This window comes from Accipiter gentilis, chromosome 6, assembly GCF_929443795.1.
Source record: "Accipiter gentilis chromosome 6, bAccGen1.1, whole genome shotgun sequence".
NCBI lineage: Eukaryota > Metazoa > Chordata > Aves > Accipitriformes > Accipitridae > Astur > Astur gentilis.
The window spans coordinates 31,951,852-31,979,777 of record NC_064885.1 but is presented as its reverse complement, the minus strand read 5'-3'; the positions used below and the strand labels follow the sequence as shown (position 1 = coordinate 31,979,777).

At 42.5% G+C, this 27,926-nt stretch overlaps 1 protein-coding gene across 18 annotated transcripts in view; it reads left to right on the top strand.

The window, feature by feature from the left end:
- The window catches only part of LPP (LIM domain containing preferred translocation partner in lipoma), a 552,127-nt gene extending 524,466 nt beyond the window's left edge, over window positions 1-27,661 (top strand). For all 18 annotated transcript variants that reach the window (XM_049803003.1, XM_049802998.1, XM_049803001.1 and 15 more), the window contains 3 exons: window positions 7,292-7,470; window positions 10,605-10,725; window positions 12,533-27,661. In XM_049803003.1, the coding sequence (XP_049658960.1) occupies window positions 7,292-7,470; window positions 10,605-10,725; window positions 12,533-12,661 (429 nt within the window). In that variant the 3' untranslated portion in view covers window positions 12,662-27,661. The remainder of the gene's footprint in view (window positions 1-7,291; window positions 7,471-10,604; window positions 10,726-12,532) is intronic.
- The last annotated feature ends 265 nt before the right edge of the window (window positions 27,662-27,926 follow it).

The window sequence follows — 27,926 nt, the reverse complement described above, 5'->3', positions numbered from 1 at the left end:
TGCCCTAGCCTAGTGGTTGGATGTTTTCTGGACCAGATGCAGTCCTGGTGTAGTGTGACTGACTTCACGTGGTTATACTGGGCTTCATACCTGGTGTTTGGTGTGGTCGGCAGTGCTGACAGCAAGCGTGAGCTGTGCTTGCCAACATGCACAACGCACTGTCTCAATTTTGTGGGGAATATGCAGCTCCTCTTTTCTGCTGGCAGTAGAAAAGATGTGAGAAGGTTTGCAAATGCACCTTCACTAGAATGAAAATCACTGAAGGAACAGGAGCCGATTACCAAAATTTTTAACGATGTCCTTTTACATAGTAGTTGCTAAGGGTGCTTTCAGTTGCTTGGTTTACTGTAGTATTGTATGCGAATATAGTTATTGTTTTGAAAAAATTTCATAAGCATAGACCCTTTTATTCTCCATGTTTTTTAAAAGTCAACTGTAAGTTAGAAGCATTTCTGCAGTATTAAAATACTTTACTCTTGCAAATTGCTGTAGCCACATTGGAGTACTCCGAGTAGCAGCTCAGGTGCTGTTCCCCAGTACTGCGCCTCCTGAAGTCAGAGCTGGCTGACTTTTGAGGTGTGTGCAATTGTTATAGGTTAAAAAAATTGAGGTTTTGCTGTTAAAAATACCTTGTTTCCATCAAGTAACCATTTGGGCACACAAACTACTTCACAAGTATTTATCAAGCCTAACAGCATCCAGTTTCTCACTGGAATATGCAATGTCTACAGCCATTTTATTTACAGGCCAACTGAGGCATAGAGCATGGGAGTGCTTGGCCTCTGACAGTTACTTGGTTGAAAAGCCAGAAGTAAAATCCAGGCATTTTATCTTCCAGCCCACCAGTTTAGAGAACGAGTCCCTCATTTGTTACATTCTTAAGCACTGCTGTTTTAAGGTGACAAAGATCTCTGTGTTGTCAGAGCAAGGAGTGTGCAGAAGATGAGTAGCTTTGAGTGCCAGAAAGTACTTAAGTCATTTCCAACATCAGGCTTCTTGTGGATTTTTAGCTGGAAGGAGTCAGTGTGATTGTGGTTGGACACTGAGCCCAATGCAGAGCAGATCATTTAACTCTGATGCTCCTTCATCACTCTCAACTTGGTGGTACTAGAGACAGACGTGGGTCTTACCTAAACTGGCGCTGAGGAACAGAGAAGTCACCCTGTCCCTGCCTGTGCTGTTCCAAACGTTAATTATATTCATGATTAAAAATATATACCTTTCTCCAGGTAGTATGGCCAGCTTGTGTGCCTGCTGGAACCAGCAGCCTTCTCTAGGTTTCCTCTCCAGCCTTTGGTATGCTCAGACAATAGCAAAGCCATCCCTTAGCCTTCACTTGATAAGACAGCTGTCTTACGAAGGAGAAAATGGAGCTCCTTCCTTCTCTCACTGTAGAATGTATTTTGACATCTGCATATCGTTTGTGAAGCGTTTCTCAAGCCCTGTTCCATTTTCATCACGGCCTTTATGTTACTGCACATTTGTGGACTCAATTGCATGTCATTGTCGTTTTTGCTACTAGCATAAGCCATAAAATATATCTAGTCTTTCTCTAATAGTTATAGGGCAAGGGACAGGGACTCCTTCACCCTGTATGCTGAGAGGACTTTCTGCCAGATTCACCTCCAGCTGCTCTGAGTCCAAAAGTACAAAGCTGAATTCGGTTTTCCTGACAAGAAAAGCAAATTCCAGCAGAGGGGAAGCATGCCAGCCATGGTATTGCTACTGTGCTGGGAAAGCCACTAAAAACTGAGCCGAATGGTAGAACTATTTGAAAGCCACTGAATACAGCAATCTCCAGGGCCTGAGTCTATGCAATGCAGCTGGTAGCTGTATGCCCAGCTCAGACCCACATCATGCTGGTAATGTTACAGGGTTGCCAGTGTAATTTATTCCAGTATCTTCCCTCTCCCAGCAAAACAAGCTATACCAGCTAAAGAGCACCCTCACTGCTTACCACTGTGTCTGAATTAGGGGGTTTTGCCAGGATATTTTAGGCTGTCAGGGGTCACATCTCTTGCCCCAACACACAGATGCAGCTATGGCAATGTGGCCCGAATATCAGAGAATCGGCCAAGATGCTTCCGCAGGGCTCTTCCCTGCTGGACATATCCCTCTGAGAGCAGCAGGAAGGGGAGTGTCACCCACTGCTAATAATGTGGCCAGCTGGTCAAGCTAAGTGAGAAAGATTAACTCCCACATACCCAAATTCTCTCCTCAAATATGGAGGAAGGAGTTTCATGCTGGCCATTAGTGAATTAAATGTTGTGTTTGCCAAGATTTACCCATCTGTGAAGATAGCAATTGGGGATGGCTGGGGATTTTGGGGGTGGAAATCAGGTCTTAGATTTTCCTTTTCTAGAAATAATGCCAAAAATAAGGTTTCAAAAGTGTTGAAATTACATCTTGACACTTAACCCCTCTACCAATGTCTGCTTTATATTTAATTTATAATCCAACTATGTATTTGCAGACCTAAAACCTAAATGAAACCATTTGAAATTATTTGAAGTGCAGTGTTTCAATTGACCTGATCTAATTTGGGGTTTATAAATTCACCAGACTTCTTGAGATTAAAGTGTTCTGTCTTCACTTAAGTATGGAAACATTTTCAAGCCTCAAAAATTATCCCACAATGGGGAGAATGTCTCCTGTTCTGCTCTCCTCACAGTCTGAGGAAATGAAGGACGGAGTCACAAGATTAAAGCAATTCACTTACCACACTTTACTAAGTTACAGTTCAACTACAGTAGTTGACCATATGCCTGTTTTTAGCACAACAGTCACTTTTGATTCCCGCAGCCAATACCATCTCTTCTGTGCAGTCACTCCAAAAAATGTGTTTCTTCTGCCATGGTCGCAGAAAGTGAGTTCATGTCCCTGTGCATGTGTTGCCAATGTAATTTATTCCAGCAACTTCCCTCCCCTCTCCCAGCAAAATAAGCTATACCATGCTCATGTCCCTGTGTGTGAGCTCTCGATCTGCTGTTCAGAGTGCAGGAGAGATTATTTACGTTCATTAGAACTCTGGATGAATTGCTGATACAGAAGAAGCAATGACTAATCTCTGTGTGGTTTTTCTTCTGTATTCATTGCTAGGTCACTGTGGGAGGGTCCTTGTGCTGCACTATATTGTGAGTTACTGCTGTCACCCAAAACTTGGTTATGAGAGGTTATAATCTACAGCATTAGGAAAGCAAGATGAGCTGCAGCCCACAGGTTGTCACTGCAGCTCTGCGCCCCGAAGCCATTTGCCAGCTGTCCATATGGGTTGTGAGGTTTTCAGGAGGGGATTCAAACACTTCCCACTTCCAGTTTTCAATGGCTCTTGCACCCCAGAAGTCTTTTCCAGCAGTTTGGATTTTCACTTTGTGTCCCATGTTTAAACCTAACATCTGCAGAGCAACTCCCTTTGGCTTTCTGTGGTTTCTAAAGGGCCAAGTATTGCTATAGGGAGGCCCTCCAACAACTCCCCCACCACTTGCTGTCAGATACTTGTTCCCAAGCAGCTTGTTCCCACTGTGTTGCTGATTGTGCTGTATATGTTTAAGTCTCTTAGTTTTCACTTGCAAGCTGATGCTTGATGTCCTGGTCATTTCAGTTCTTTGCTTATATTTTAGTGTGTCTTTGCTTGGGGTTATTTTTCTTACTGGTATATTAGGGTGCATTATTCTCCCCAGGTGAGATTCTTTTCTTTTGCCATGAATAAGCAGTTCTGCCCTCAAGAGATGTGGACCCAGAATCAGCCTTTAACCTTGGGCCAATCTTCCATTTAGAAATGGATGGTTCCTTCCCCATCCTTTTCAAACCCCCAAAATTAGTTGGATTTGGAGACATGAGTGTCTCTAAAAAAGAAGGGCACCCTCTGCATCTTAGCCAAAAATGTGGGAAAAGATGATAAACTTTCCCCTCAGCCCATGCTGGATTTGTGGTCCATATTTTTATGACATGAATTTGATCACCACCCTTAGGTCTGATGTTTCCTAGCTGGTTCTTATCTTTCTTTTCTGTGCCTAGCTTTGGCCCTCTCTGTAGCTCCTCAGATGCATTTAGCTCTACCTGTTGATTACAGAGAGAGCTGGCAATAGCAGTTTGGGAGAAAAGAAAAATAGGTCTGTTTGGTTTTTTCTTCATCTTGGTTGACTTTCTGAAGGTCTGAAAGCTCCAGGAGGTGCTAGGAGAGTTAGCTAAACTGTGAAAGAGAGCAAAATCAAGAAGGCAAACTTCTAATCCTACAGGGATGCTATTCCCATAATGTGCAGAAATACCTTTATGCAGGTTGTTAGCTGCTGGGGCAGCACTTAGGCATGTGGGATAACCTGATTAGAGAATCAAAGAAAACTCTGTTAGCTCCACAGGCCAAATCCTGCCTTACAGCAACCTGATGTCAAATGGGTGTGAATGAAAGAAGCTTTCCCTTTGGCATCTTCTGGTAACACCTTGAAGAGAAGGGTCTGAGCCAAGGTTCTAGTAAGGAAAGAGGCTTAAGCAAATACACTCCCAGACGGGGAGTGAGCTGGAGTCTGAAACTAATGACCTTGTTTTTCCTCACTGGTACAGACTTGGAAGCATGAAAAGAATAAATTTCTCAGGTCTGATTTTCAGGTTGTATAGAAGGTTTAATCACGAGTTGGTTAATTTAAAATGCTTGTCTTACTTAGCTGTGAGAATATCAAACAGTGTGACTGAGCTGAGATTTGGGAGCAGAAGAAGTGTTTTCTGAAGGTATAATCCAGAAGCATGATTACCTGCTGTCCTGGTCACTGCAAAACTCCCACCAAAGTCAGCGCTAATGCGAGATGTCAGACAAGATGATTGTAATGATCCCTTGCCGTCTTAAACTCTGTGTCTGAAACATGCGAGTAGGGGTTGTATCGGATCCATAGTGAGAGCGTTTCCAGGTCACGCTGTTTGGTGTTAAATCCCTTTGCAGGGTAGGTTGCAGCTCCAGGTTTCCGCTCTGTTCACAGTACCAGGTAGGCTGTGCTCAGTGTTGCTGTCTGGAGCGCTGTTATATAGGCTGCGGTAGGAGACCAAGGGAACTGCTTAGCAGATCAGCCCCCACTGTGTAGGTAAGCCATGAAACTCCTGCCCATGTTGTGGGTGCTCAAGTTTTATCAGAATTCAAAAAGTGATTAGGGAAGTTCATGGGAGAAACATCCACTTGAGGCTAAGTATGGAGAAGCCAAGCTCTGGCTCAGGAAGTCCCTAAGCCAGAAATCACTGGAAGCTGGAAGCATAGCCTAAGGAATTGCTGTGTTTTGCTTGCCCTGTTCTCATACTTTGGCCTCTGTTGTTGGCAACCGTTGGAAATTAAGCAAGCAGTGACCTGGTGAGGCAAACACTCCATACCTGCATATAGTCAGAAGGTGTCATAGTAAATGCCTTGTGAATGGCACAATCTTCCATCAGTATCTGCAGGTGAGCTGCATTCCTTCCTTGGCAATATAGAGAGCAGTATGAATACGGACTGAGATGATGCGATCTGCTTATGCAAAGCAAAATGGTACATTTGCCAGGTTATTTCTCCCAAGGAGAAAATTATTGACCTTGCTTTTTCTGGCATACCAGCTACTGTTACAATGATGATGATGGTGACAACAACCAGACAGAAAGGCCAGCAATAATTCTTTCCTGCCCATTATTACAAGGCATAAAGCAAAACCCAGTCTGAAACCAACACTAATCTGGCTGTGCTCTCTTTAAAAATGTGTGAGGCAGTTCTCATATGGGTTGAAATTCAGGACTGTTCATATCGACCTTTCCAAAAGCAATCCTTTTGATCTCCTGATACGAACCTGTGTATTTCTATGTTTGTATCTTACCAGTGATTTGCAGCCCAGAGATAACGTCCGATAGCAAATATGTAGAAGTGTAGAAGTAACCTCTCTGAGCTCCTGGGTGATTCATCTCCTGACAGTACATTTTGGCTGCACATGTAAGGACTGAATCTTGCCCCTGAGACTATTGGCTCAAAGAAGCAATAACAATGTGGTCAGTCAGAGCACTACTTTCCCTGGGAATTTTGTTGCATGAGGAAGCAGAAGAACTTTAGCCTTCCTGTGTTTGTCAACATGATCTGCCTTCCAGCAGCTGTATTTCTGTCCCATTAGATTTTTTCCTTTCCTTTTTTTCCCCCTCCTTATTTCTATCTTAATCATAATCAATATTGTAATCATAGATTTTCTACCTCATCCAAGATTCAAACACTGGTTGATAATGTTATTTGATAACTCCAGATGCACCAAGTAAGAGTAATAGGTGAAATTTGCTTTCCAAAAGTCCAGTGAAATGACTCAAATCATTGCCACAGATTTATTGTTTGCATCTATGTGGGTTGCACCCTCCTTTCACGGCACGTATCTTTAAAGTGCTTGGTTTGAAAGAGTAAGTTGCACAGTTGATGTCAGAAGGGCTGGTGTGGCTCACAGACAACCATCTGAAGCAAAATTATCTTGGTGTTTCTATAATTAACTGCAAGGGTGACTGAGGATTGAAATGAGATGAATCATTCAATGGACCCCACTTGAAAGGGGGGGGGGGGGGGGGGGTGTTGGCTCCAGCGCTTCAAGAGCAGGCCAGTATGTAAAAGCTGTGCAGTAAGGATCATGGCCTTAGGGCTGGCATTTCCCAGTCATTATCTCAAACATCTTGAGCCAGGGATAAATGAACAGTTTAAACCATCCTGAACTCCTGTCCTTGCAATGCTTTCATTGCAGACACTTCTTTATTCTCTCCCCAGACTCAACAGTAGTCTCCATGGTGGGAGAGGAAGATCAAGATTTTCTTACAAGGCAGATAAAGATTCTTCATGGGAGCTGTATTGGCAGAGCAGTTAGGGGGTCTCTATGCAGCCCCAGGAGTTGGCGCTTCAGCTTTGCACTGCACGCTGTGGAGGTTGTCTCTAATCAACTCAGCTGCAAAAGGTCATTCAGGCTGGGCAGTCCGCAGGCGAAAACCCAGGCGTGGAAGCTGCATAACTCTTTCACGTGCTCTTGGCTACAGAAGCTGTAATGTCTCAGATGCACCCACCTGATGGGCCATCTCTGATGGTTTATCAGAGCTGCTGAGAGAAGGCTCTGATTTGTGTTCTCACACTATACTAAAGGCTTAACCCAGGCCCTGTGCTGTTATCATACTCTTTGTTGCCTGTACTGCACTTATGTAGAAGAAATGAAAAGAAAGTACCTAAAGCTTCCAAGTAGACCAGCAGCAGCCTGCAACCCAGCTGACCTTTGTAAATGTGCTGCTGAGATGGTGCTTATATCTGTTATGTATGTTTTGTTTGCAGAACACACTGGAGCAATGCAGTGTCTGTGCAAAGCCCATCATGGAAAGGATCCTCCGAGCCACCGGGAAGGCCTATCATCCCCACTGTTTCACTTGCGTGATGTGCCATCGCAGCCTGGATGGGATCCCCTTCACCGTGGATGCTGGTGGGAACATCCACTGCATCGAGGATTTCCATAAGTACGGCCTAAGCTGTCGTCAGTGGCTTTGCTTATTGTCTTTCTCTTTTGTCCATAAAAATTCTCCCTTTTTTAGTCTGAGTATCCAAAAAGATCTGAACCCTCTGCCGCTTCCTCCCAAGGCTCTTAAATAGTAGGCAGAGCTTTGCTCCAAGCAGGCACACTGTGGCATACAAGATTAATTGGTTAGGAGCCGATGCTGCTTCATCTCTGTTTTGCTTAGATCTGAATTTATGGATATCCTCTGTGTTCTTCCATTTTAAATGTTCCACACTCCCCCTGCCTTCCCTTGCACTCAGCATGTGCGTGTTTCTCCTTGCTGCCTGTACCTGCACTTCCACATCAGCGTCTCCCCGCTTCTTCTGCCGAGCAATTAAGAGAGGTCCTGTACCGTTGCACTCCGCAGGTGTTTGCTTACCGGCTAGAGGGATCTAGCTGGCTATAGGATGCTCACAGCTCCTTTTGTTTCTAGTTGCTAATTAGCTTTTTAAAGCTGCTAAAAATACAGCCCTGGTAATAATTTATAGTGAAACTGCTATTTAAAGTAAGTTGAAAGGTATAGTTGCAAGTAGTTTCTGTCACTGCCACGCTACCACCCCCATCATAACAACTAATCTAGGGAAGACAGGTAGATATAATCAGAGCACAAATGTTTCCCCTGTATGGAAAAGACAGACACATTACACCCCTCAATTAAAAGAGGAAATCAATACTGACAAATGTGAGTTTACATCTCAACCATTTATCTCTTAATTTCTAAGGGGGTAGACTTAATTAGAGCCTTGTGACATCAGTGTGTAGGCCTGAAAGCTCAAAGCAGCAGGCTGACTTGACAGAAAGGGAAGCAGCCGCTATCAACTGGCAAGTTAAAATCCAACATGAGGATGTTCCCTGTAGCTCAGATAGGCTGGGTTAATTGGCAGCTGCTGTGTTGCCTTGCTTTTCTGTGCCAGCAGTTGTGCGTAAGGTAAAATTTGGTCCTAAGCACAGGCCCAGCAGGAGGCTTACACACCGCTCAGGCTCCTGAAGGGTTTCCCTAACACCCACTTACGATTTGGAAACTGCTCCTTCCCCAAGCCCCACAGGCCAAGGGCTCACATGCCTTCAGGAGAAAGGTTTGGAGCAAGAGCTGATGTCCCATGTTGAAGCCTTTTGGCAGTGACTGGATGTAGACCTCAGGGCTCTGAGAGTAGAAAGTGGGAGGCTGTCAATCCAAGGAAAGGACACACAATCGTTGAGTGAAAGATGACGGGAATAGCACGAGACCTAACGTGACACTCAGAAATCTTTGGCCAGCCACGTGTTTAGCAGCACTTTGGCCAGCCCAGTTTTAATTGATTAGGGATGACATGTCCTCCTGGTCTGGAGGTCAAGTGCTCTTGTACATTCTCTTGATAACAAAACTGTACCTGATGTTCATGCTGTCACTTAGGTATCCCCTGAGCTTAGGCCCTGCAGTAGCACATCCACATCCCCTGAAATCTGCAGGAGTCATCTCTGGGTCCTGGGAGTTAATATTTGGCTCATAATGAATTACCCACAGTGGCCTGGACAGAGAAATGTTGAAGTATTTTTAAGCTCCACATTTGAGCTAAATGGCACAACGAAGTGCCTGCATGAAGCAGCATATAATTAACTCCGATTACAGCTCCGGTCATATCATGATCCATTTAAGTTATTTTTCAGAGCGCTTGCTATAGCCACTGTTTAATTCATTTTTTCGTTAGATCGCAGCTACACAGGCATCTTTCATCTGCTGCCAGTGAAATTAATATTTTTCTTTATTCCTAGTACAGATTGATTTTTTTTTTTTTTTTTTTTTTTCTTTTCTAAGCTAGTTAATTCTGAGGTGGTTCATGTGACAGACTGGGTGGCAGAGTCAATCTTTCCTAGGCATTTCAGAAGAAAAGGGCTTTGATCTCCTCATATTCTGACGTTTGCCGTAAGCATTGCCCTCTGTCGTGGACATAGCCCACGCTCCATAGCCCGTGACCCCAACTCTCATTACATGGCAGCAGATTCTGTAGGTATAAGTTTCTGGGTTTTGTAAGCAGAATTTGCAGGCAGGGAATTGGTACCCATACGTTTTGAACCAAAACAGCAAATAATGCTTCACCACAGGCTAAAAGGTTCTCAAGCATACCCACCTGCCTAGGAGCAGAGATGGCCACTTCTTATGGGCAATTGGGAGGAGCAAAACCAGAGCTAATACAGAACATATGTGAATTAGACAGAAGGGCATACAGTGGCCCATATAAGGAGAAAAAGAAAGGTCTGTGTTCCTGTTGATCCCTGAGCTGACCCCGATTCAGGTCAGTCCCTTCACACAGTGAGTGATTGTCACTACACACTTCTGACTCAGGCTGACCGTGGAAGAGAGCATTGGTGTCTCTGCACCCAGACCTGTTCTCTTTCAAGCCTGGGCAACCCACTAATGGATAATGGAGAGTTGGTTAGCTAGAAAATGCAGCTGGTCAGAATTGCCCTGATGCTTCATGTTTGAGAGTGAGCCCAGCCAGGAGTGTAGTCCTGTGTGCATAAGTGGGTAAGATGGCTCAGAAGTTTAAAATGGATGGGATAAACCTCAACAAATTAGTGTAGTGTGAGACAAATCTTTTTACCATGTCTATTAAGAGTTTTTACCTATTTGTTCCAATCTCCAAATTTTAATATTTTGAAACTTTTTTAAAGAGATGCTCTTGAAGCAGATTCTGGTCATCTTTCTAACCTTAAGATTTGCATGGACTTTCTTAGAGTTAGGCTGGGGGTTGAGCCTGAGGGTTATGGCAGTGCATAGGTGTCACGATCATGGGTCATTCAGCAGGCACTTTAGTTATTAAATAGGGCAAGCAGATTATGCTTTGCTGCTTGTCAGATATTCTTGAAGTCCTCTCCTAATAGTCTGCAAAATGCTCTTTGATAGCCTGCAAGCCTCAAATTGCATTGTAAGACTAAAGTACTCCTTCCTGTCTTCTTTCCGAGGAAGCAGCTGTGCAAAGCTGCAAACTGTGACACATGTGTACGTATGAGTGTGTGTGTTTGTACAAATGCTCATGTTTCTGGCTTGCTGGTGCAGTTAATAAAAACTTTTGCTCCAAGTTTGAGGATGACTGGGACCGTCTCTTCTTTCTTCAGGAAATTTGCACCGAGATGTTCCGTGTGTAAGGAGCCCATCATGCCAGCCCCAGGACAAGAGGAGACTGTACGCATTGTTGCCTTGGATCGTGATTTCCATGTCCAGTGCTACCGATGTGAGGTTAGTATGTTAATCACATGAAGGACAGAAGGCAAAGGTTGGCTTAATTTCATCACCGTCTCATGTTATACGCACGACAGGCATACCCTATTGTAACACTGGCTCTACAATCAAATTACTTCATTGACTTCAGCATGCAAGGAATTTTTCCTCATTTATATCAGCGCAAATGAGAAGAAAATCAGGTCCCTTGTTTATAACAGGTTCATTAGGAGAGCAAGAGAATGTGACTCAGGTAATTAGGGCCTAATATTTGAGAACTTCATAAATTATAGCTTGGACACAAATGTTGGTCATGTTTATGTTCTTAAAATGAAAGCTAATGCATGTTAGAATTTGAGCAAGATTGTACAGGAAACTCAACATATGGCTCTGGGTTGAAGAATTTTAATGGACACATAAACATGATCGTTCTTGTTTTGTGCAATGCTTTTTGTGCTACTTTCCTGTTCAGTTTCATTACGCACTTCATATAATTTTGATGGTAAGAATCTGAAGACAGAGAAGAAAAATCACCTTAAAGCAATTAACATGTGGGAACAGCTGTGTTAGGGAACCTTCAAGAATTCTTCAATGCAAGTGTTACTTGTTGGATAATACATCAGCCAGATGGCAGGGTAAGAAAATAAGACCAAATGTATTTCTTATTGCAGTTGCAGGTTTTAATAACTTTAACTGGAAAGAAGGATGGACTAAGGCTTAAAGGTCTAGGCTGAAACTTGAGGCATCTGGTTGACTTCTCGATCTGACCTTGGCTTCCAGGGTACACATCAGCCCATTACTTAGGCCCAGGTTTTTTAAAGACACTGGGGCATTCCTACACTACATTTTGTAGAGCCTAATTCATCATACAGCACGTCCCCATGCTGGCTGCTGAGATACCTAGGCTTCACACACATGAATGTCAGAAGTAGATGCAGTTGAGAACACAGGACACAGACACTCACTTGGCCGTGATCTCCTTGTGCCTCAGCTATCTCAAAAAGAACAACAATGATATTCCTCTTTCCACCACTTGCTTGCCAAGTATATTTACAAACAGATTTATGATGAAGAGGCAGGGCCTCTAAGCAAGCCGTAATCCCCTCACTGCAGCTCCATTAGAAGTCTTGGGCCAAGTGATTGCCTGATCACACAGTGAGGGATAATTCCCAACTTTCCTAGCAGCTATGCTTAGCCTTACATACTTAGAGTCTGAGGTCTCTGGAGCAGGTTTGGGGCCTTTTAGTGGGGTTTCCATGTGCCTGTCTCAGTGACATCTTCCCTTCAGTCACAACCTTTTGGGCCAGTTGCAGTACAAACACAGGTGACAATTCTGGTAATGGTAGACAGGCAGGGAGTTTGCTTAGCTGTCACCCCTGGAATGGATGCTATAGCTTTGCGGCATTATCTCTTCCAAAAGAGATTACTTGTAGTCAGATATTAGTTCCAAACTTCTTCCCAGTGATGCTTCTTTTTTATCCTTTTTTGCATTAATAAATATGTGCTTAAGTTTGATGTTTTCTCCAATGCTAAAGACCTTTCCTTCCTCAGAAATGTGAGGAGAATAATCTCCTTTTATTTTCAATTGGATTAAATTCAGCAGAGAGCTTGGGAACCCATCTTCTCTGAAGCATTGTCTCTTATCAGGAAATGGCTTAATCGTGAAAGACATCACGTACCTCAGCTTCATGCTTTATGCTGACTCAGGCTGGATCCTGTTACAAGGTGGAGAGTGAGGAGAGGGTTTCTTTGGCTAATAGATTCTTCGCTTAATCTTGTTCTCCTTTCTTATTTACTTTGCTCTCTGTGTTTGCTTATTTCCTAGGACTGTGGTGGCCTCCTGTCTGAAGGGGACAATCAGGGCTGTTACCCTCTGGATGGGCACATCCTTTGCAAGACCTGCAACTCTGCTCGGATCCAGGCTCTGACTGCCAAGGCCAGCACTGATCTCTGAGTATCAACTGTGACCCTCCCTAGGATGCCCATTGGGGGATATTGCACAAGCTTTGCATGATTTCTTTCCAGCCTAGGGTCTGAATCTGTGTTTAAAAAAAAAGGAAAACTGGAAGGCCTTGGAGCAAGAGGGCAGTTCAAGAGGCCGTGTTCAGACTGCCCATGACAGGCACTTAATTTAGACATGACTTTTCAGGAGGGCAGTGAGTCAGACCACCTGCTGTCTCTGCAGCTGATGGAGATGAGTGGTCACAGCACCTAAGTTATCTGCCTGTAGAAGGAGGTCTGAACATGGTCCCAAATATAATGCTGTGTTTGACTCCTGTCTCTTAAGAGGTACATGAAGGTAGAAGCTGAAAGATGGCTGAGCTAGTTCTTTCTCCCAAGTTATTTTGAGAACCTGACCAGCTCTCATTGAAGTCATGAGGAGCTTCCATTTGACTTTAATAGTATCTGCATCACCAGCAGAAGTAGCTCCACTGCCCTAGGAAGTGTGGGAGCAGACCCAGCACTCCTCTCATCACAACGCAAACAATGCAACTTCAACTGTACTGCACGTAAGAGTGTAGGTGTGACCTTGTATCCTTGGGACACAGATTTGTTACCTATATCATTTTTCTTAGGCCCTTACTTGTCTCCATTTCCTTCCAGTTCAATAGGGTTTTTCTTCTTTTTCTTATGAAATTATATTTTGCTATTGCATAAATTTATTCAGTAGTGATGCTTCCAATTCACAATGTATGAACAATCACAGCAAGATGTGAGCTTGCACACACTATACACTACACACACACTACACACACATACACACAATGTGCTTTTGATTTACCAGAGGTATAAGCCAATCATGTCCATTGAAAAGGTCTTTTAAGGATGTGGGGCTGGAAACACATTTTTAAAATCCCAGTGGTTAAAAAAAAACATATGACTACATAGAACTGCAGTGCAAAGCGATGCTTACAAAAAATCTTATGCCACTCTTTCACATACCCCATTCTAATGGGACCACTGGCAGTGGTGGTTTCTGGGTAGACATTTAAGCAATAGAGTCTTGTTCCATCTCTTGTTTATTGCAGTGGGAGGATTTTCCTTAACCTGTAACAGGAATTGCATCAGGCCTTGGGATATACATTTCTCTGATGTTAACACACATGATCTGGAGTTCTCATTAAAAAAATTAAGGATCTTTTATTTCAACAACGGCAAAAAGGATCCTCCTAAACACATGCTGTCATTCAGTTTTTATCTTTAAGAAAGCTGAAGAAGGTATTAAACCCTTCTCTATGTCATTCCAAAAAGGAAGCATTTTTTTCTTCCTCTTTCATTTTCATCCCAGCTACTTATAACTTCTCTCTGGTGAAATGTCATTGCAGAAGACTGCTGGGCCAGCAGCAGCATTTTCATCTTCGGTCCAGAATTAATATATATGCCAAGGTAAATAAAAGCTGGACACTAATAATCTTTTTTTTTTCTCATGTTGGTGGGGGTTTTTTTAGTTTGGTTAATTAAAAAAAAATAATTAAAAATTAAAAATACACAGCACTCTGAGCAGCTGTAATATTCTTGTTCATGAAACCCATAATAACTAAGGTGCAAATTACACTGAGGGAGTAATTTTCATATCACTGAATTGACATTAATATCTTATTTGCAGATGTAATCAAAGAAAATACTTTTCTTTGCACTTAACAAATTAAGAAGCAGATCTGAAAGAGTTGCAGGCTGATTGACCATATAAGTGACAAACTGGCACTTTTCAAGAGTAGGTTATAAGAATTTTTTTCATGCACCCACTGAAAAACAGTAAGAATGTGGTGCTTTCATCTTTATTCTCCATAACAGAAACCTGGTATAATTATACCCACTAACGTTGAAAAGAAAAGTTAGGTGAGCTAGACCGATAGGAAACAAAGAGGAAAAATTGAGATACTCACTGCAGCTCCTGCAAATGGTGCATTTCCTTTCGGTTCAGCACTAACCTTTATGGAAGAGCACTGTGAAATTTAATAGCTTTAGCTGTATACAGTAAATTCAAATACAGAAATACCAGTCTGAAACCTCTGTTCCTTACATGGTTTATATGTTGGCAAACTCCACCAGTGTCAGGGAAGTTTCCCAAAATTCACAGCTCAGAATGAATCCTTCTTTGTTAGAAGGGTGGCATCATTAAGCAAAGAAATCGTTCTCCACCGTCGTGGCTGTACTGAAGCAGTTTGCCTTTTTATACTAGATTTCTACCCTGGCCTTCAAGAACTTTACTGTCTCAGACATAAACAGATTTTTTTGCACCATGACTCCTGCCAGGTTCCGTCTGGGCTCCTGCTCCTTGAACCATGGCACGTAAGGTACTTCTGAGCTTGCTTCTTTACATGCAGTCTGCATTGCCACCAGTCAAAAAACCCTCACAACTATTGAGCAAATCCAGTTCGAACTAACCCTACAAAAACATGGGAGGTCAGAGCTTGGATTGCTAACGCCATTGTATCCCCGTGGAAGATTTTACATCTCTGCAAGCACAGGGGAGAACGTGATGCGCTCGGGTGCAGAGTAAGCCATTCATCAGGCAGCAAACATAGCTCTGATCTTCCTTATTCTTGTTAGCATTATATCAAGTGGCTGATGAGACTCTTGAATAACACTGGGGTAACTGATGGAAATGAGCTGTTGTGCCTTCCTGCAGAATGTGACCTAGACTAAGGAGGACCAAAGTCCAGAGCCTTTGGGCTTTTTATGGCCCTGTCACAGGCTGGACTTGGAGCAAGTCATATGGCTTCTCGTCTTCTGCCCTCTGCACGAGAGGGCTTCTTTCCAACTTCCCAGGGAGGTTATGGGAATTAAACTAATCACAGATTGACCCAAACTACTGATTTTTAGAGTTCTGTCTTCTCTTTCCAGAAAACTTTGCTGGTATGTAGGTTTGGGATTCCAGCCCATTTCAAAGCTAAGGGCCAGCCAGGAGATCTAGATCTGAATCTTCTGTGTTATTAGGGTGCTGTGGTGAGTTGGGCTGACTGCAGGGAGGTGAGAGCCAAACTTTTCAAGCATTAAACAACCCATGGATGGATGACGTTTGACAAAGATTGAGCAGTGTTGATATGTGAGGTACTGTGGCTAATTTCTAAACCTGACACATCTGGTCAAAGGTATTATCATCCTTTTGTTTTCACCCCTGAAACACCAAACCCATCTGCCTGTTGGAAGGAGTGAGCATCTAAAACACTCTATTTTCTATAATGCATGTGGTTTTGGCTTCTAAAATTGCTATAAATGTATTCAAAAGATACTGCATAAATGTACATATGTCGCAGAGGCTCACATCACCCGCATGTGTATGGAAATCTCCCCTCTGATGCTTCAGGATTTAATTAGGAAATGCTGGTGGACTTACCTCAATTGCACTGCAATTAAGAACCACTGGGATATTGCTTCATCACAATATTTATCACATATTTATAATATATCCTGTTTTATCTGTTCCAAAGAAGGAGTTTTTTTGCCAAAGAGACCTTGCTTTTCTTAAGGTGGACTTCTTAGCCATGATAAAATTTCACGTCATCTGTGGCTGTGGTAATGTCCAAACTGTTCCTTTCAGAAAGAATTGGAAGATCACACAGACGTTTCTGTTCAAGTCTGCAGTTTTTGCTTATGCTGCTTTGGCTTTCTCTAGCATTTGTTGGCAAGTAGGGCCTGATCCCATGATTTGTGTGGCCAGACGGGGCACAGGAGGGTCCAGGATCAGGTTCTAATTTAGCAAAATATTTAAGCCCCTGGGGTTTGTTTAAGCACAGGCTTAAAGCCGTTGCATGGTGTGACATAAGCCATGGGTCTACAGTCATTAATACCAGACTGATTCTGTATCACCCAGTCATACAGATTTGATCTGGGTAGGATGTGGACACAGTCAAATTTCTGTCAAATTACCCAGAACACATGAAATGGGTCCTGTGTTGCCCTTACGACAACTGCAGGAAGGCACCCAGTGGCTGATCCAACATAACATTTGGACAACAGGATGATGAGTTATCGCAAGATCAGTGCTTTGTGTCGGGTGGCTGTGGCACTTTCCATGTGTCACAAGTAGCCCTACAGCCAGTTTTGCTGTATCTTTGAACCATGGCTTTAAAACTGTCTGCTTAAACTTTCTCCAGAAGATTGGGTTGCCTTGGTTACAGCCCAATCCTTAAGCACATCCCCAAGGCTAACACTAGTATTTTGTGAATGTGATGGTTTTATTGTCACCTATTTTAATCATTGCTTGAACATTGTTTTTAAAAACGGAAAGCAACACAATTGCCTTAGCCTATGAGATAATGCACCTTTAATTTTGTTTTGGGTTTTCTAATGTTTTAATTCTGGATTTTTATCACAGCTGCGAAACACTGGGGTAATGACTTAATCATAGAAGTGTGGGAGTACCAAAGTGTTTATCATAGTGAACTCTACATAATAGCGTTCAACCTGACGGCAGGAGTGAGACTTTGATGAGACACAGGCCTTAAGTTGACTTTCTGCCTGTCAACAAAATGTGCCTGAGAAGAATGACAAAAAAGTGTCTTTCAGAGAAATGGTGGTTGTTGAAGAGAATGTGCAACAAGTCATACTGAAATCTCTTTGGACCTGTTATGGCTGGTGTCTGGCCCTGGTCAGCTAAGCCTAGCTTAGGTTTGATAAATGCTGGTTCCTTTTGATTTTGAGAAAGTCCAGCAGATGAGGGATAACAGGACCCAAGAGAAGGTCCTTGAGGGAAACTCTGTGTCTTTGCCCTTCTTCAGCATCAGAGATAAATGTTAGACACCTGGAGCTTCAGCTGAATGGCTCAAAAAGGATTTGAGTTTATAACTGTTTTCTGTTGATATCTGTTTCCTGCAGTTGGTTCATCATGTAGATTTGCTATTTGTTCACTGAGCTGGGTTGACTACACCTTATATAGACTTCAATACTGTAAGTCAAGGCTATCAGAGAGAGGTGTGCTGAAGAATCTCATTGTAGTGAAATTCACACAAGAAAACACTAGTGATGGTAATTGAGCGTTTGTTGCCAAAGGATAGCAAGAACTACTTAGTACTATCTAGAGGTTAGTAAAGTACAAACTAAGAGAGAGCTGTGAGAACACTATTTCTAATTAGAGCTGGTCACAATTTTTACACTAAATTATGTGATGTCGGAAGGGCCATTTTTTTAATGAGAAATTCTCTCTTTTTGCAATGTTATCCACAACAACTTGGGTTTTCTTTGCTATTATTATTAAAACCATATTGAATTTTTATCTAAATAAATTTCAGAATTGTTAACAAATATTTTTATTTCTCAAAACCCCATGTCATCTTCCTCAGTTTTTTGTAGTTCTTGGGTTTCATCTGCTGGTAAATTGAAGTTTCTGTGATTATTTTGAAAACTTCTTTGGATAAAAATTCTATTTAAAAACAAGCACATGTGTTCTTGGGAAGTGGTTCAATATTGGACCTGGTGACATAAAAAAAAGCTTTGAAACTTTTCACAAGATATTTTTTCCCTATTAACTAACTAGTTTTGCTAATTTTGAAGTCACTGCTTCCTTTGTTAGAACGATCCAAATAATGTGACTTTTCTTAAGATAACAGCGTTACTTCTGTTGGGTTCATTTTTCTTTCGCGTCTTAAAGCCATGGAGTGGCTGGCTATGGGGAGTGCCAGGGTCTTTTTCTGTGGCAATTGCAATTTTCTTCTTCGGGTGTTTTATTTTGTCCCTGAAATTACTGAAGAATATAAGCACATTATGGCAACTGCCACAAAGACCAAGAGATACTGATTTAACTTCCCACATACCCTTCTGGGCTTGGGAATGGCATTTCTCCTTAAACATTTCTAGAAATACTACCTGGCTTCCTCAGCATTTCAGGTTTGAATTTGCAACAGTTGGTTGCCTGACTGGCATGTGGAGCATGAGAGAGAGTAGACTTTAGACTTGTGAAATTGTAACATTCACCCAGCATCTAAAATCTAAGCAAAAAAAACCATAACCGTGGTAGATTTCCTGGTGGCCACTGTGGAACAGCTCTCATTTCAGCCTGGAAATTCTCTGCTGTGATCTGAAAAACCTAAGCTCAAACACTTGCAAACCACTCTGACATATGCACTCACACGCACACGTAAGGTGGTTGTGGGGCTACAACTAAGTAGAAATACAGGCTGCAATATTGCGCACTGCTATTTATACCCCAGTGGGCTTTATTCCTGGCTACGCGTTCCTGGTCTCTTTGGCTTCATGTTACATGTGGAGGCAATGGGGTTGATCACTGGTATCAAGAGCATTCAGTTCAAACTTTTTTTTTTATTTATTTTGCTGTTTGTCCACATTTCTCATCATACCTAGATCTTCTAGAAAATGAGGAAGGAAACAGAAGGCTCAGGTGGTGGCATAACCTTTACATTTCCAGGGATAGAGTCCCTCACTAAGAACATGACACTTGGAGCGTCTCTACTTTTTTGCCTCTGCCTCCCTTTGTCTGCACGCAGCTCTCTTACTCGCTTTTTCCATTTGCTCAATGTGTACTCATCGTTGCAGTGAAGACGGTATGTTACTTACTTCACAGAGGTATTGTGAGTCTTAGCTAGTAGTTGGAAAAACTTTTCCAGATCTTTAATCCAATAGTTTTGAGCATCCATAGTATCAGTGGCCTGCCACATGGATATCAAAGAAAATGATTATAATTATTGCTTTTAAAATGATTATGAAATTGTGCCTTACTTTTTCAGTCATATTTAACCATATAATTTAGAACCACATGATTGCAGGGATTTATCATGAAGAAATTTGTTTGAAGGATAGTTTGTTTGTTTTTAAATATTTTTTTCTCCAAAACCAAATTTATTAGTTTTTTCCTCTTTTATTTTTTCCTCCAGTTTTATTCCTTTAATATGTTTGTGTAAAAGGGCAGCCAGAATTTGCATTCGTGAGAGACAGAAGATTTTATTTGGTCTTGTATGTGGAACTTTCATTTTCTTTTATGTTCCTTCAGGAAAATTCCTCTCTGCCTGATTACTCATACTTAGATGTCTTTAAATGTAGGCTGACCAGTAAGGGTTTTTTGTTGTTGTTTAATTTAGTGTGTGGTTTGCTTTGTGGTTTCTTTTTTTTTAATTAACCAGATATCGGGTGCTTCGGAGGCATTGCACATCAATGCCGAATGTTAATGCTAATTTTCATAGAAGAGACAAAATTAGAGTCTTTCCCTGTCTCCAGTGCAGTTTTGTTACTGTTTTGTGTACAACACTAATATTAAGCCAGACTGTAAAGGCAAAATACTCAGAGTGACCTACTTCCATTCACCAGCAAGAATCCTTTGTCAGCTGACTTCTGTTTGTTTGTTCATTTTTAAATGTCGGTTTACAGAACGAGCATCTCCTAAAGATGAAAGAAAACAGTGTTTTCATGTGCAGGAAATTTGGGGTTGCAGTAACAGAACATTTTCTTTGTGAATTTGGATGTCATGGTGTTTTAAGCTCCTGCCTGGAGCCTAAATCAATTTGGCCTCTCATCCAGTTCATCTCACTGGTGCTCCTGAAAGGCTGCAGCCCTGCAAAAGCTCGTGCAGCATTTTTGGCTGCTTTCCCTTGCTCCCATTTGGTACATATTTGCACAATTTAACTGAGCTTTTCTTTCTGCTGAAGGTCAGATGCAAGCGATATGAAACACTAAACTTTATAAACAAGCAAAGCCATTTCAACCACAGCATTTTGGACTAGAATGGATTTTTAGGTGGCGCACTGTCTGCTGGCCTTTGGAGAGGGGATCCTGAGACTACATTGGAGTGGAGCAGGATGCAAAGCCACAAGCTTTGGTTTCTTTAATAAACTACTTACTGTAATCCAGCTACACAGTTTCAGCCTCACACTTCAGAAGAAGATTCCAGCAGCAGTGCACGTACAGGCACTTTCTCTCTTGCAGAAAGTGAAACTTTCCCAACCAGAGTAAATTTAACCTATTGCATAAGATGCTGGAAGGTTGTTTTTTTTTTTTTCTTTTTCCTTGGGATTCTCGCTGTAACCTCTATGTGCAGAGGATGAATAGCTTTTCTTCCCCCCCCCCCCCTTTTTTTTTTTTTGACAAGATTAGATGTTGCATATTGATGAGCTAGCATTTCAAAGGTCCGTGGGGCTTTGGAACGTATTAAGAATCTCTGAAGCTTAATATTCACCATGTTTTAAATATTCAGAAGGAAAAATCTGCATAAAATGGCTTTTGATAAATACATTCTAGGGATTCTTTCTTTCTATCTTATGCAAGCGTTGTGGGGATTGTGTCTGTGCCAGTTTTGTTCCAAAGTGTCTTTTGTTTCCGCGCTTCAGGACCATTTTGACCCCATTTGTATGCCCAGTGCTTGTCCTGAAGTCTTTTATGGTTTCTACTGGAACTGTACAGCAGGCAGGTGGATGTGACCAAGGCAAAGGCGCAGCTGAGCACTGTAACTCCTGAGTGTCAGCTTGATTGCTCCCCTCCTTATGACAGCTGGGCACATCCAGCCTCTTTCTGCACCTGCTTTTCCTGTTGCAGGTTGGGATTAGTCCAGTGGTGAGGCCTGGCTGAGATCTTTCTGCAAAGGTGCTCCACACCATTGGGGATTTGAGAATGGAGAGGGCAAGATCCTGGGTGCAGGAGCAAATCGAAGTGCCATTCAGTGCATCTCAGACCTCACAGGGCAGTTTCCCCTTCCCTGCATGTCCCTCTTTGGTAAGAGTCTCAGCAGTAAGAGAAGTGCTTTTAGGAGAAATCCTCCCTTGGGGATGCCCTATTTCTCATGCTGTTGAAAATCCGATTGAAGCTTTAGATGAGGAGGATCAGTTATGGGATGCAAACACGCAGCTATTTTACTGTATTATTAACTCTCTCGTTTGCCTTACCCTGGACATCCCATGGTGCCTGCCGTGGTGCGCAGGACAGCTTCTTTTGTCCTGCTTACGCGCAGCCTTGACTTTGTCACGCCAGTCCCTGTTGAATCAGCGCCTGGTACATGTTCTCAGGACAGCTCTGGCTTGGGCCAAGGGCATCTCGTGCTCCTATGCAAAAGGTGGTGCTTTCAGGTTTTGGCTTACAAATAGTGCAGCCCTTTCAACCTCACCTTTCCCCTCTCACGTATTCCTGGCAAAAGTAGGATTTTAAATATTTCATAGCATTCTTCTTTCTTCTTCCTTTTTGCCAGATGCCTTGAAAACATTGTCAGATTACAATCTGGGTGGGGGTTTTCAGGATCGATTTCCTTTCCTTCTTGATTGCATGGTGTAGGTTTGCAATGAGGGGTTTGTCCTTTTTTTCTTTATTCCTTTTTTCTTTTTTTGTTAAGTCTCACAGAACAGATGCCTTCAGTTTACACAGAGAAAGATTGTCCATGATTAGAGCCAATCCAGGATGGCAGGATTGGACCCCCACAGTGAAAGCTAGAAAAGTGATTGCAAAAGTATTCTGTTTCTCCTTTATTAATTGCACAGGAAGTTTCCACCGAAGGCTCATGTAGCACAACTGGCCTATGTAATAAGTAGCAGGGCCTGTAATTACAGTCTGTCTTCTGATCCTATCTGTGCTCTGACTTTCTAGGCACCACAGTTCTATTTACATCTGTGTCTTTGTCAGCTTTTAAATTTTTGATTGGTCACTAAGGGAAGTAGAGCACAAGCTGTGAGCCCTGTCGAGGTGCAGCAAGTCTAAACGAGAGAGTCCTTCTCAGGTATCTGCCTGATTTGGGACACGGAACAGAGCACAGGGAACAGGAGGGGGTTTACCAGCCATGCAGCAGAGGGAGCAGGCTGCATGCCAATTGGGTATCTTTCAAGATCTTGGAATCTTTGTAGGACTGGAAATTTGAACCTTTTACAGGTCTTAACTAGTGTACTATCCTGTGAGGGAGTTTATATATCAGCATTTCTTTGCTCAGAGGATTTGACCTTTCTTTTCTGTAAGATTTAGGGGTTTATGGTTGCAAAGAGATCCTTCCACATATGGCATGAGGAGGGAGATGGCTTTTGGCATCTTGCAGAGAAGCTGGGCTAGAAATCCTGGTATCAATGTGTAAAGCAAGAGTAACTTGAGTGGAAGGGGAAGGCAGTGATTTACACGTGGCTCAGTACCAGGTTCACCAGCACTGAGCACCAGTGAGCACAGCCTCAAGCAGATTGGCTCGCTGGGCTTTCAATCCTGAGACCTGGCAATAAGTAAATGGGCTCCTTGTGAAAGCGTTTGGTGCTGGTCACTCTGGCAGTAATCTCTTGTCTCTTTGGAAATGTGCACTAAAGGTAGGGTAAAACTACAGAATGGTGCCCCCCAGTCTTTTTCTTCAAGGCATACTCCCAGTGCTATGTTTAATCAAGAGTAATGAAAGCCATTGTGCAAATACTACACTCTATGCAAAAAAATATTAACAACCCGCTATGGATACTTTTAATGTCCATTGAACTGTTATGCAAATTGTCCCTTTTCTCCAGCTTGCACTGATACTTAATTATTTTTGGTCTGACTTCTGTTAAAAAAAAAAAAAAAGCTCAATTATTTTTAAATTTTTTCTAACTCTACTTCTAAGAAAGTTGATGCTTTAAAGAAAAAAAACTTAGTTTCAAACATGGGTTTTTCAGGCTTCGAAATTAATAATTTCTACACCTGACCCAGTTCCTGCAGCTGCCAAAAAAGAAAAGAGAAAGCTATTTAAATTTCTCATAGAACCATTTATCTCTTAAAATATGCCAAGGCAATTTGAGGTGGGGGTGGAGACTCAGCTATTTATCTCAGCAGCTTGATTTTTCTCTTTATGTTTCTAACTGTCAAGGGAAAAAAAACCGGTAGGAAGCTATTCTTGGGCTATTATTGATGTATTGTGTTGCCATTATGCAGGATGTCTGCTTTGCTATATACGGAAGGACATTAATAATAGCCATCTCTCCTGCCCCCACCCTCGGTTCCTCTTTGGGAAGATACGGTTTAAACTGGAGCATCTGCTGTGTTCAAATTGCTGCTCTCTCCTCCCCTTCCCCCAGTTCATTCCCAAACTAGTTTTGGAAACAGGGCTAAGGGAATAAGGAGGCAGGTTATATTTGCCATTTTTCTGCCTACTTGTGTGGTTGCTCCAGGCAAGTCATTTCCATGTTGTGTACCTGTCTACCCTCTTCCTTCCCGTGTATTGCCCCTCCTTTCATTTTAAGTTCATCAGTACAAAAAAACCCCACCTTTCTTGCTGTCTTTTTCTCACAGGGGCGGGCTGGCAGAACGGGCTCAGCAACAGACCTCTGATTTGTTATTACCCAGCTTTTCATATCCAGAAACTTTGGTTTTATTATTTCCCATAAGTAGGAAAATGTATTCCTGTTCCCATCCCTCCTACCCCAGGTTTAAAACATTGTTATGAAACTTTAAAGGGTCCATCCGCTTGTTTAAAGACTCGGATGCTTGTTTTATTTTTGGAAGCAGAGTGTATGGTGAACAGGAATAGTTTGATGTTTAAAAAATAGCCCCAATTCAGCATTCCCCTGAAGTGCGGGAAGTCCTGTCTCCGCAGGTCTGTGCCAGCAGCGTGACAGCCCGGAGAGCAAAGCCGACTTGAATAGGAGAAAGAATTGGCCTGCCCCATTTCATCTGTAAGAAGAGAGAGGTGAAAATAATAAATGTGGCAAAGAATAAAGGGCATAATTGCCCTGATTTTTTTTTTTTTTCTTAATGACTGTTCCTACATCTCATGCTAATTTTGCTCCATAGAAGCTTCGCTTATTCAGCATTTCTGATAGGACCATGTCCTTTTTCATGGTGTCATTTTTCTTTATTTGTCGTTTGTGGTGTCCTAGTCTTGCTCTGGTCTCTATATGGTATGGAGCCGTTTTGGTTTGGGCACAGAATTAAAACAAAGTTAGGAGCTCTGTCCAGGAAAGTTCACCTAGAGTTTAGGACCAGAAAATGCAATCAGAATATTTTCCAGTTCTGATATAGGGAGGTTTTCCAAATATGAGTTCTAGATAGGACAAATGCCTTCATTTGGGAAAGCGCTCAGATTTCAGAATGAAAGGGAGATGGCCATTCAGGGTAGTTTCTTGTTGCTTGTATTGTCTTCCTTGGTCGTGGCCAAGGAGAAAAATGCCACCCTCTGAAGTGTTCCCTAAGCTAGAGCCCAAGCCTAGCACCTGCTCTGCAAATGTTTGCTCCAGCTCCAGCTTGCCGCACTGCTGCAGCATGGGAGCGAGGAAGATCTGCTAATGAAGCAAGGTCCACCTCATCCTCTCCATAGTCAGAGCTGCTCCCCGTGGTGAGTCCGTGTCCAGCCTAGGGCTTGATCCTGCCTTCCTAGTGCAAGTAGTTTTGCCAGAAGCAGGTGTTTTCTCTCTGCCGTTAGCTATGGGATTGTGTGCAATGATTAGGATTTGCAGGGAGGGAGAAGATCCTGTTCCAATTAGGCTGCCTTTGTGCTAATGTTTCATTCAGGGCTGTATGAGATAAGAGCAGTTTGCACTGAAATGCACAGCCGGAGGTTGTAGTTTGCGTTTCAACTATGTTGAGACAGTACCCATTGAAAATGCAGAACTGGGGCACTTTTTTACATCTGCCAGTGCTTTACTGACAGCTCTGTATGGGTTGGAAACCCATTTTGGTTTGGCACATGGACATTTTCTGCCTTGTCCCCTCAGCCTGATCTAGTTCTTTGCTTTATCTACCTAAAAAGTAGTATTTCTAATGTGCCTAATGCCTAAGCACCTGACAAGCATCTAAGCAGAACAACCCGCAAGGTGAAGAGTAGGCTATTAACAGAGCTGCTTTTACAAAAAGTGTATTCCACTTTCTTCACTATATGCCTTTTCAGAGACCTGCAGTGCTCCTTTATGGGCAGCAGAGAAATAGCCCTAGTGCCGAGCAGGGATGTGAACTATGAGAATGATGTAGAAGAGAAGTAAGAGGTTAATTTTGAGCATCTGTTCTCCGTTGAGATGAGCAAAGCAATGGCTTATCCCATCAGCACTGCTTGTCACTTTGCTTAACACACCTCATTGTCTGGTAGGCAACTATTCAGTAGCAAAGGTACTTGAGTATATCTCCTCAAACGTCTCTATCTTATCAGAACTCCAGAGTCGTTCATATCTGGAGATTTTATTCGCTTAATATTGTCTCTTACAAGCTCTCCATTATTCATTTTTTATATAACGTTAGAAAATTTGAAGGTGAACCAAAGGCTGGGTGTTTGATTGGTGCTACTGTATTAAAAAGGCTGATGTGCTCTCACTTTCAATCCCCAAAATCGTGTTTTAGGAAACTTCTCCCTGCTGTGGTCAGAGAGGAAATGCAAGGTTTATTGGAAAAGCAGCAAAGGGAAGGGTTTGATATTTTGATGCTCAGTACTGCACCACTGTGACCTCTGTCTGGAGAGTGAGGACTGAATATTGGCAGAGGTGTAGGCACAGCAAAGTTATGCGTGGACTTTCTCATGATCATGCTAGACAGGATCTGCCTTGGTGAGACTTCCGCTTCCCTTAAGGGGCCTATAGTTTCCCATACCACAGCTTGTGTTTTGGACTGTCAGAGAGACTGGAGGGCAGCCCCCAGTGCCTTCCCTCCAGTTAGTCAAATGAGAGACCAGGAGTACTAATTCTGCGGTTTTGGTAACGGCACTTTCCAGCTCCGAACAAACAGCAGAGGTTTGTTGTATTTCAGAGCGTAATCTCTCATGCTGGCTTTACCTGTGGGCTGATACGAGGGGGTCTGAACCACACATGGGTCATTCCAGAAGGATTCCTCTTGGCTTAAATGCCCCATGGCAAACCCACCAAGGGCTGGGAGATTGGCTTAGATCTTTCAAACTGCAAGGAAGAAGTGCCCCCAGGAATGTTTGTCCTATGTAGCTGCTATGCTTTGGCCTAATCCCTGCCAACTGTAGACATGTCTGCTCTAGGGTTCACCAGTGATGATGTTTATTGGATGTGCAGTAGTTCATAGTGGATGACTAGGCTAGGCTTGAGGTGGTATTTCAGCTTTATAGTAGCTGTTGGTTTAGCCCTTGAGATAGAGGAGGTTTTGCATTGTTGCCTTTGTTGCTGTTGGGAGTGGAGCGTGACTGAGCACACTTCTCCTTGTCCTGCGCCAGCAGACAGAGGCTCTCAGAGGTATGGGAAGCATCTTCCTTTTAAATGTGAATCACTAGCCTAGGTATCTGGGCAAGAAAGGGGCACAAGGAGGCATTCCCTGGATGAGGGATGCCTTCTGCTGCACACTCCATGCCCTCAGATCCTAATGAAGTAACATTACTTGAGCTATTAGGACTGGTCTCCTATCTGTCATAGCTCAGGGGTACCAGTTTTACCCCTTGCTGAGCACAAGCACTACCCAAGTCTGTGAGGGGCCCAATCCTGCTGCCATTGGAGTTTTCCCAAATCCTGTGAGTGCTGAGTGCGCCTCCTGTGAGCTGCTGAGTAGCCTCCCTTGCCACCGAACCCATCAGGCTACTTGTCTCCTTCATTGACTACATCCATAGGGCTTTGAGGGCACTCAGGAAATGCAGTCAGGACCTTACAGGATTGGTCCACTAGGTAATATATGAAGTTTTTTCTCTGGTAACTTGTGTGCATGAATTGAAAACCATTTATTCCAGTTTGTTCTGAGGACAGATGCAGCATATACACGTTTTCTATATTTATAAATATATATAGATATATATATTTTGTTCTCAGCTAGTTACCTCTTCTAAACTGCTATTTTCAGAGCAACCGGCATATATTTTTTATTCAACACGTAAAATTACTTTTTTACAGTAAGAGAATGAAAGCTGTTTTAAGCATGTGTTTTCTGTATTTTTATTACGCATTATCCAATTATATTGAGATGTATTTTCCTCTTTGCTCTGCTCTTTCAGTTGTTATCCTTGTTATCAGTTATGCTTTTCTAATGTTTTGTAAGGGAAAATAAATATGCAAAATCGCCAGATGCCTTTTTTCTTTGCAGAAGAAGTATCACAAATGCTTTTTTATTACATTTTACCAATCCAATAAACTTCTTATAAATTTCATTTTTGTTTGCTAGCGTGTGAAATTATTTTTTCAAGTCAAATGGTATTTACTTTCTCCCAACCTCCACCTGCAATTATGCTTCATATCCTCCATCTCTCTCTCTCGGGTTCAAAATTTCACTGTGTGGCTCCTCAACATACTTAATTCAAGAGCCTCTTTCACTGTTGGGTGAAGCAATGATGCTCAAAATATGTCACAAGAGAGGCTACCCCATGTTTGTACTGGCCATCTCTTGATGAATTTTGCACTGTCTTAAAAATGTGC